Genomic DNA, 10,699 nt, shown 5'->3' with positions numbered 1-10,699 from the left:
GTACTGGGGTGGGCTACCCTCCATGGTACTGGGGTGGGCTATCCTCCACTGTACTGGGGTAGGCTATCCTCCACTGTACTAAGGTGGGCTATCCTTCACGGTACTGGGGTGGGCTACCCTCCACTTGCAGTTTGGTCAGGAAGGCTTGGACAGAGACACCGCCAGACTTTCAGAGTCCCTCATCAGTCACAGTCTGTATTTTCTTAGACCTGTGGAACTTGGCTGCTTGGGTGGACCACAGCTAGTTCAGGGCAAAGTGGACTGGGCAGAGAAAGGTACTGGTGGGGAAGACAGCGAAGAGAGGGTGGGGCACAGGAGCTGCAGGAAGTTACAAAGGGAAGTGGAAGATGGGAGTGAGGCACTGAATAGGAGCAAGCTGGCTGGGCAGGGGTCAGAGTCAGGGACCGTACCCAGAAACGTTACAGTCAAGGGTGAGGCCCCAAGTCAGTGGTTCTGGTGCTGGGCATTAAGTGAAGGAAACACCAAGATGATTGGCCAGTTTCCACAACAGGCATTGTCAACTCCTGGGCACCCCCAACATCCAGCTGGAAGAATGTTGGGCTTCTATCTGGCAAGAGGGTAGAGCTGGCTGAAAAAGGAATAAGGAACTGGCATGTGGGTTCTGGGGTTGACACACTGTTTCTTCTGGTGGCCTCAGGAGGCAGCTATGCTATGAGCTACTCCCTGTCCTACAAGACCCTGCTGCTTCCCTCCCACAGCCTCCAGTAGTGAATCTTCAACCAGTAGCAAATGTTTCTCTCTACAAGATACTCCTTGACTTGAACAAGAGTCCCAAAGCCCCTTCCCACTACCATGACCTGACCCACCCCTGGGTATGGCAGGAGCTGTGTCATTTGACCAGAAAAACAGGGTCAGCTGCCAATGAAGGGGCTACATGCTCGTCTGGATGGAGCCTCCACTTCTTTGCTGGCAGAGCTGTACAAAAGCCATGTGGAGCCTCCGAAGAGGATGCTGGGCTCTCTAGTTCACAGTGGGCTTGAGAGATACACGAAGCTTTTAGTAAGCAAGCGTGGCAGCCCCACTGTGCAGCTATAGGCCATGAAGACTTACTCAGCTCTTTTCTGACCCTGTACTTCTGTGAAGAGATGCTAGGAGGCAGCCTCTCGCTAACAGCATACCCTCTGTCAGAGGCCTATGTGGGTTTTGAGACAGAACACTTCCCTTCTCTGCAGACTCTGTTTCAACTTTTTGAACCTTACTTTACTCTTTGAACTGCCCACTTGTGGGTTTTTAAAAAATATTTATTTATTTATTTATTTATTTATTTATGTATGTATGTATGTATGTATGTATGTATGTATGTATGCATGTATGTATGTTTGGTTTTTCGAGACAGGGTCTCTCATAGCCTTGGAGTCTGTCCTAGAACTCACTCTGTAAACCAGGCTGGCCTCAAACTCACAGAGATCCGCCTGCCTCTGCCTCCTGAGTGCTGGGATTAAAGGCGTGCACCACCACTGTCGGGCCCCGAACTGCCCACTTGTAAAGGACATCCTGTTTGCTATGAATTTCCCATTCTTTACTCTCACAGTGAGGTCTCATGATTGATTACGTTGTTCTTCACGGCCCTATCAATGGCCTATGCTGACTGTGTGGGTCTGGATTGGGAAAGGATCCACTACAGACGATGAGACACTGGCCCTAAAGGGATGCCCTCCCTGTCTATGAGAAGGCGGCTCCAGGCTTCCTGGTGGGCAGGGCCACATTCTCCCTCTACCACAGAACCCATGTCTCTCCTCATCAGCTCCATCTTGACACACTGAGAACACAATCCAGCTGGGGGTTGGTGGAAGGAGGTACCAGACTCCCTCCTCTTAGCATGGCATGAGCCACAGGATTCTTTCCAGTGAATGGAACAAGATATGTGAAGCTGGCACGCTAACCCTGTAGGCAGATACCGAACTACGTCTTCTCATCTACAGGGAACTTGCTAAGGTGGGCATTCTTACACCAGAGATGCCCAGCTGCATGCAGACGACTGTGGTCCCTAGGCCCCTTCTCAAAGGACCCTGCCTCTCATCTGACCTGTGAAGTTCATTCCCTAGGTCAGCGTTGAGAAAACTGCTGTGGGAGACCGTCATCCTGCTCCACCTGCTCCTTTCCCTTTGGCCTCTCTGGTACCCGCGCAGTGTGGATGTGGAGGACGAGGCTGGTGTCAGGGATCTTCCACATCAGTCTCTGCACAAGGTCTCTAACAGGGACCGCTTGGCACCTCCACCTTTAGAGACTGGAATGGCAGGGCAGTCGCCATACCCGCTTGGCACTTCATCATTGAGCCATCTCCCCAGCCATTCTTTTGGTTTCTTTTTGTTTGTTTTGTTTCTTCGAGACAGGGTTTCTCAGTCTTGGCTGCCCCAGAACTCACTCTATAGACCAGGCTGGCTCAAACTCACAGAGATTCACCTGTTTCTACCTCCTGAGTGCTGAGATTAAAGGCATGTGCTACCAACCCGGCTTTGGATTCTTATAATAACATTTTTTACAAAAATTCTGGCTCAGAGGAAACAAGATGTAAGGAAGTCAGCTATTCTGAGGATGTGTTCTCTCCCAAACACGCACTGTACCTGTGCCCCAAAGGGCCATTTACACATTCCATAGGCTTCTTAGAGTGCTCTGCCCTCCCCTCTGCCATGCACAGCGTAATGGGAAATGAACCAGGTGGGTGCGCCCTCTGTGATGGACAGCCAGCTACTTCTCAGCAGTCCACTTCCACGCTTGGTTTCAATGTTACACTATCTGCTTACAGTTCATGAGGGCTGGACACCACTCACTTTGGTTTTACCCCAGCAAATACTTAGTTTCTGGTTCTGGGTGGGTAAGTTTACAAACAACTTGCTCCTCTAGGTTCCTGGCGGTGGTAAAAGCTGACTTTGCAACACCGTACAAAGGTCTTTGGGGTGAAGACTCATTGTCCTTTCATTTTGAATCCACGAGCTCCACTTGTGTGAAGAGCGCTGCAGTTGGATGTGGAGTGTCCCCCAAGGCTCCCAGGCACTCGTGGGAGGCGGTGCCTAGAGGGAAGATGGTCAGAGCACTGGGCATGCCCAGGAAGGGGACTCTGGGATCCAGCTCTCCCCTTCCCCTCTGTGCTTCCCAGCAGGCTGCCAGTGAAGTTTGCTCCATCATGTGCTCCTGCCAGGAAGTGCTGCCTCCAAACATACCCAGAGGCCAGGCAGCCAAGAGACCATGGATAGAAAGCTCTGAAGCCATAACTGGCAGTGTAACTTTTTCCCTATAAACTCATTAAGTCGGCTATTCTGCTAAATAATGGCAGTTAAACCAGGTGCTATGGCCTGCATCTTTAATCCCAGCACATGGGAGGTAGAAACAGCAGATGTTTGTGAGGCCAGCCTGGACTATACGATGGGACCTGGTTTCAACAAAATAAAAGTAAAATAAATCTTAGGAGTTAGAGAGATGGCTCAGCAGTTAAGAGTATTGGTTACTCTTCTAGAGGTCCTGAGTTCAATTCCCAGTACTCACATGGCAACTCATCTGTAACTGCAGTCTTGAGGGATCTGATACCCTCTTCTGGTGTGCAGACATACATATAGACAAAACACCCATATACATAAAATACATAAATAAATCTTCTTAAAAAGCAACGAAAAGTTGACAATACAGAAAGCCACATCAAATGTCTTCAGATGTGTTCAAAATTATTATTTTAAATTTTATTTTATTGGGAGGCAGAGGCAGGCGGATCTCTGTGAGTTCGAGGCCAGCCTGGTCTACAAGAGCTAGTTCCAGGACAGGCTCCAAAACCACAGAGAAACCCTGTCTCAAAAAACCAAAAAAAAAAAAAAAAAAAAAAAAAATTTAATTTTATGTGTATGAGTGTTTTGTCTGCGTGTATGTATGTGCACCATGTGTGTGCAGTGCCTGAAAAGGCCAGAGAAAGGTGCTGACTCCCATGGAACTGGAGTTACAGGTGGCTGTGAACCCTCTCTCCAGCTCCATGCTGTATTAATTTTTACTGTTATGACTACAGTAACAGAATGATGAGCAGTGATAAAGACTACAGTGTGTGTCACAGTGTGTATCATGGTGTATGTGTGTGTCACAGCGTAGGTGTGTGTCACAGCGTATGTGTGTGTCACACATGGCTTTACATTTTTGAGAAATCTCGTATTCACTTAATAAATTTGGGGCAATTTCTTTTTCAGTATAAGATCCAAATAGACCAGAGGACCCCCTACTGTGGTTCACAGTCTAAGAAGGGAGGTGGGAGTTTGAGGCCAGCATGGTCTACAGAGCAAGTTCCTGGACAGCGGAGCCAAGGCTACGGGGCACCAGCAGTGTGAGGACAGGAAGTGGGGGCTGGGCAGGAAGAGGACTCAAGGCCCGCCCCAGTCTCTGTTTCCTCCAGCAGCTTACAGCCTTTCACAACAGCTCCACCCGCTGGCAAGTGTGGGTCCACAGCCCACCCTGTCCACCTAGGCTGGTGCCACCCTTCACCAGACCAGGACACTGAGGTTCCAGGAAGCCCACCATATTACAGCGACAGGCACATGAGGAGGGTCCCAAGCACAAGAGAACTGCTGGACGGACTTACCACATGGCATGCATGTATGTTGGTGGGAGTCGTGGGCTGCTCACTGGAGTGCAGTTATACGACCTCATGATTCTTTCTGCCAATAAAAAATTTCTAAACAAACTTGCCACCAGCAGGTCCTGTCGGAAGAGCTTTTGGAAGAGATCTGAAGGCAGATAAAAAATAACAAGAAATCTTCAGTGATTTGTGTCCAGCACTGGAAGGCAAGCACACAAGCTTTCTTCCATCAAAAATTATTACAGACAAGTTGAGACTAACACACACATGTGACTGGCAACACACACACACACACACACACACACACACACATATCAGTCTACATATGATCAACCAACCTATAAACAAAGTACACACGTTTTATAGCAAGAATTCTGGTTTCAACGGATAAGGACAATGTCAACACTTATTAAGGAAGCAGAGCCCTGGGCCTGCGGGGAAAACATTGCTGAGGGACGAGCAGGGCTGACGTGGAGCTTGCCACCTGACCTGGTCCTAAGCACTTGACCCTTGGTCCCTGCATGACATCACCACACCCAACCCTCCTGAGGCTCTTTTGCTCTCCTTCCTGTTTTTCAGTGCCTGTGAGCTTCATCATTGAAGGGGACCAGTGATACTGTTTGATGGTGGTGTCTCTCACCCCGAGGGAGCACATTCCAGGCGATGGTGTCTGTGATGGCTGTGAAGATCCAGTTCAGCTCACCCAGAGGGGTTCTCCGGTCATTCAGCCGGCCAGGAATCCTAGACAAGATGGCGTCTGCATTAGTGCTGCCATGGCTACTGAAACAGGCAAGGGAGTCAGATGTGGGAACAGATCTTGATGGAGAGGGAAAGACAGGCTGGGCTGTGGATGGGAGGTTTTTCTGGAGTCCCTGACATTCCCAGAGTTCACGCACATCTCCTTCAAGGAGACAAGACAGTCACTATGTAGGCTCACCCTAAGTAGCTCCTACGCTTTGCCCTCCAGGAAGACCAACACTTTTCTTGTTGCCCTTACAGGTATGGACCAAGCACAGCTGGCAGCATACAGCTGTACTGTTCCACACATGCAGCACAAGCCCAGCTAGGCTCAAAGACACACATCTCACAGTCAAGGGATCCACTGCTGCGGAAGGGCCGAGGAACAAAGGCCTACCCCGTACAGCTTACTTACTGCGTAGCCTTTGAGTTGGTCCTGAAGACCTAGACCTGCTACCACGAAGAGACAGGGACAGGTGAGGAGCAAACGTCAAGTGCATGCACAGAGAGTCTGGCCATGCACACGCTGCACACTCCAGGCAGGGCATGGAGGGCAGGCGTGTGCGCTATGGAAAGGAGGTGGAGGAAAGCTGCACTGAGTGCGAATCCAGGAGCAAGCAGACTGCATCCTGACAAGGCGGAGGGTCCATGCCCAGGACACGGATGAGTCCTCTGCAGGCCAGAGCAGTTCAAAGCCCTAAGGTGCGGGCAGGCATGCCCTACATCTTTTGCTCTGCCGCAGGCTTAACTTTACCCACCAGGTAGCAAGTTTAATTATATCTGACTAGAAACTCTTCCTCCCAGAAGGAAAATGTTCACAGTGATTTGGTTTAGAGACTAGAGTGTGATTTGCTATTTATAAGGTGGAACAGATTAATAATTCCCATTATAGTCACCCATTTGATGGTACTGTCAGTAAGAACAGCTCAAAGACTCGGGAACAGAGGGGAGCAGGGCCAGGCGAGCTACACAACACAACTAGGCTGAGTGAGCCTTTCCTCCACTAATACCATCTGGATTAATACATTAATACCATCCTTGTCTTCAAGGAGCTTTAGACAGTCAGCCAGTTCTCTCCAGTTGCCAACACAGAGAGAACACTGCTGACCAAGACGGTCACCTGAGCCTAGGGATAGAGGCTTTACTAGAGTCCCAGCAGAGAAATGGCTAGCTACCGAGCTCAGCTTTGGTGTGACTGACACCATGGGACTTACAGACCGCCCTCTCCCCCAACCTCAGCTGGTCTTCCTGGTATGGTGAGCCCTACCCTACAACAGTCAGTGTGGCTTAGCTGCTGCACTAAAAAAACAGAGTACCTGGAAGAAACTGGGAGGAAAGGTCAGATGTCCTCTTTGGGCAAATGGGAATACCCTGACCCCAGGTCAGCCTGCTCAGCACCAAAGCATTCTCTTCCAGTGAACTCTTAGGCCTTGAGCTTCCATACAGTCCTAGGTATAAGCAGGCCGGGCCAGGAGAACCTCCTTTAGATGAGCGAACACCAGAGGTAAGTGGCCACCAAGCATCCACAGTGTGCAGTCTCCAGCAAGGGATCTACTGTGGCATTCCCTGCCCCACTACAGGCGTCAAGCACACACTTAAAGAACCGCCCCCTACCCCCGGGTCACACCATTCAGGGAAGGGTCAGAGAAACTATGGCAACATTTGGGGAAATAGAGCAATCACACTGGGAATATATACAACCTTGTCTTCTATCTCAGTGCGAAGCTTCCCAGACAGCAGTCAACATACCCTTTCCCTTGAGACAGGATCTCACTCACTCTGTAGACCAGGCTGGCCTTGAACTCATAGGGCCCCATCTGCCTCTGCATCCCGAGTGCTGGGATTAATGGTGTGTGCCACTGTGCTTGGCCACCAGTTAATTCTAATCCAGGAACTTATTAAGGAGATGTACTTAGTACAGGACGTACTAAGGCAGAGTGTGGTTTTATTAAGACTGTGACAAGTTAGAAATGGTAAAAAAAAGTAAATTATAGGACAACTATAGAGAAACTGGCTACTAGATGCTTCATAGTGATTTTTTTTTTGACGTCTCAACAAGTGCTTTATAATAATAAAGGAACAAGTCAAGGGCACAGCCAAGATCACACAAAACAGAGAACAGCAGGAAGACCCCCACGTGCGAGGTGGGGTGTGCACTTCCTGTTATCCAATGGACACTCGCTCCCATTTCTTTGCTTGTTTATCTTCAGCCTTGGGTGGACCTAGGAAGGTGAGCTCTAAGGTGACAGCATGGGGGGCTGGACCCTAGTGCAGTGGGCTAGGGAGACATACAGGGTCTACAGAACCTAAGGGACCTACCATGGTCTGTTGCCAAGCCTGGGTGGTTACTGATAAGCCCACACGCTTTGAGTCAAGTGAGGCTACCACAGATCAGGCTGTTTTCCTGGGTACAGTTTCTGGGGATGTGAACAGAAGCTGTGCTCTCAGCAGTGAGAAGCTGCCAGCAAGTGTCACTACCCTAGCCTTGGTCACTGAATAGCCACTGAGAACAGAGCCTGTGTTTGGGTCTGGGTTATTTGTATTTAAAAACAAAACAAAACTCTAATGTGTGACAGTCAGCACTAAAATTCCATAGCATCCTGAAAAAGCCCCTATCTTCCTTGAGATCATCATAAAAATATAGGCATCTGCCCAACTGTTGCAGATAGATCTAAAAATCATCACACTGATTGGTCAATTGATTGATGGACTGATTGTCCAGTGGGTAAGCACTGGTGTGGCTTCTAGCTCATTTGCAGACAGGTCCTTCTGGGATGACAATGGCAGAGTGAGCCAACACCCGTTCTCCTTGTCCTCTAGAGCTGACAGGGAAGCTGGGAAGCCATCTGGATCGTCACAGGCTACAGCAGGACCCAGAGGGAAACAAGTAGCTGTAACATCCCACCAGAGACCCCACCCCACTTCAGAAGCGTCTCTAGGTCCTAGAAAGTCCATTGACAAGCACAGGGCTCTTTCAAAATTTAACTCCTTGGTGCTAATCAAGGACAAACTTTATGTGGAAAGTGATCACAGGACTGAAAGATGAGAAGCCAACTCTAGTCCCAGCTGTGCCGAGGCTGGGCAACTTCTGCATCCTGTGTCTCGGCTCTGAGTCACGACAACTAACCTTATGTGCGACACGGGACTAAAATAAAACGGGTCACACTTGCACAGCAGACACAACGGCAGCCAGATACCTCCTTGGCAGGGGCATGCCGCCTCCTCAGCTCTCCCTCCCGCTGTTGCTGCCGGCACAAGGTTTATTCCCATCTTCCTGAATACATTACACTCCCCTGCAGCTGTCTGTTTCCGGCCAGGACTCATCTCCCTTGACTTCAACACCCAGGGTACCCCTGTTCAGCACCTGCTGCCACAAAGTGACCACATTCTAGTGTCTCCACTGCCACAGATATGACAACCTCAGAGCGGGGCGGGTTCTGGGATGACGGTCTGCCACTTTTCTCTTGGGCTGCTCTTTCTTCACCCCACACCCCTGATGGCCCTTACCACCATCTCTGCAGTCACTCATGAGATGACTCTGTCCACCACTTAGGCGACAGACAGACCCTGTTACATCACTGGTCATCCAAACCTTACCGAGGAGACATTTCTAAGTACATGTTCAGTGTCTGAATGTCCGGATGACGTCCACCCCTTTGGCCTCATCCCTATGAGTGCCCTGACAACTTGTGTCTCACTAGCACCGGCCCTTCCTGTCTGTTTCTCACTTGGGGCTGCACAGAGTCATGGACTGTGGGAAGAGCACACTCACAGATCGGGCCTCAGTCATGAGAGGTCTTTACAAACTGACGAGCAATGTTGAGGGATACACAGGGTAAGCAGCCAGTCTGAACTCTGGCGTCAGACAAACACGGGCTTGAATCTGGCTAGTAACTGCCCTGTGGTCTTGGGCCAACTGTCTGAGCTCACTGAGGTCTGGTTTATTTCAATACCAAGTTTCACAACTAGCTAGACCCAACCACCGACTTGGGACTACTGGCATGTGTGCCATGGATCACCTCCCAGGAAGGTGCTCTTTTCATTCTAAGCTGTCCTGAGGGTGTTTTTGACTTTGAGAAAGAGTGGTGAACAACTGAACACAGCCTGGCTCACCACCTGCCTCACAAGGTCTGAGGACCAGGAACAAGTAGACCTGGGATACAGGAGGTAGGTAGGGCTTATAGCAAGCTGATGATGCCCACATCTTTCTGGCCTTGGGAAAAAAAAAATCAGCCAAGACCTCATGACCCTACAGCTTCCTTTGTGTTCCACAGGACTCCTCTTCCTTCAAATCCGGGGAAACCACAGGGCAGCCAGCAGCAAAGTTCCCCTTAGTGCTCCTGACCTTAGAAGCAACAGATCTCTGACAGCCCTTACCATTGGCCCTTCTACCCCTGGAAAGTCAGGTACCAACACCCTTTCCTGATCTGCCCTGTGGGATCCTGACTCAGTTTGGGAATGCTGCCCTAACCTCATAAAACCTTGGAACACCCTTGCCATTCAGGGCGATCAGCCTGCTCAGATCAGTGAGCAGCTACAGTGACTCTCCTGCCTCACACGCGGTGGGCTGTTCTTCATTACAGTGACTCTCCTGCCTCACACGCGGTGGGCTGTTCTTCATTCTTACATCTGTCTTCACAGCCTGAGCTCACGAGGAGCTCAGAGCAGAACTGCTAACTTCTCTTCAGCAAGGACCCTCTCTACGAGCCCTGCTCACACATGTGCTCCCCAGCCTTAGCCCAAGTGCGGCACAGAGTTCCTGTGACAATCTGCTTCCGCCTGATGGGAAGGAAGGCTGTCCCCATCCAAGCCCTTCTAATTCACAACATGTCGGGGGAGGGCTCCCTGTGTCAGCTAGAATGCTGCCAAGTCCTCTGATGTCTTTCCCATAGGGGCCTTGAGTGCCTCTACTTAAAATCTCAATGACATCAGGCACCTGCGGCTGGTGAAGAGTGGGCTTCCCAGCTTTGGTTGGGCACACTCCACGGGAACAGCCAGGCCTCTGGGGGGCAGGCTAAAGACTTCTGTCCAATGCACTCAAAGAGAAAATCCCTTTGTGGCCTCAAAACTGTCAATATCTGACCAAGTTGATGGCTGATCTTGTAAATCTGTTGCCAATCTGGTCCATGCTTCCTCAGACTGGCCCAATGCCAGATAGCATGGAGCTGGGCACAGCAGCATTGGCTTCTGCTTGTTTATGCTGCCCACGTCCCTTCTCGTCAGTGGGGTCAATTCCTACATAGTGTAGGAGCAGCTCCATCTATGCTGTGGAGCTCAAGATGCCCTGGACATGGCAACTTAGTAGAGCTCCTGCAAAACCAGATCCACTTCTGAACAGTTCCTGCTCTCCCCGACACCCACCCACCTCTGAATAGTCCCCGGACTCTT

The 10,699-nt window shown here is 50.2% G+C and overlaps 1 protein-coding gene across 2 annotated transcripts in view; it reads right to left on the bottom strand.

The window, feature by feature from the left end:
• Rptor (regulatory associated protein of MTOR complex 1) overlaps positions 1-10,699 on the bottom strand; it is a 304,700-nt gene that overhangs the window by 95,313 nt on the left and 198,688 nt on the right. For both annotated transcript variants that reach the window (XM_005350837.2, XM_013347620.2), the window contains 2 exons: positions 5,214-5,314; positions 4,577-4,721 (listed from right to left, as the gene is read on the bottom strand). In XM_005350837.2, coding sequence (XP_005350894.1) covers positions 4,577-4,721; positions 5,214-5,314 — 246 coding nt within the window. The remainder of the gene's footprint in view (positions 1-4,576; positions 4,722-5,213; positions 5,315-10,699) is intronic.

The sequence above is a fragment of the Microtus ochrogaster genome, chromosome 7 (genome assembly GCF_000317375.1).
Source record: "Microtus ochrogaster isolate Prairie Vole_2 chromosome 7, MicOch1.0, whole genome shotgun sequence".
NCBI lineage: Eukaryota > Metazoa > Chordata > Mammalia > Rodentia > Cricetidae > Microtus > Microtus ochrogaster.
The sequence above is the reverse complement of the archived record's forward strand: the minus strand, read 5'-3'. Positions and strand labels throughout refer to the sequence as shown.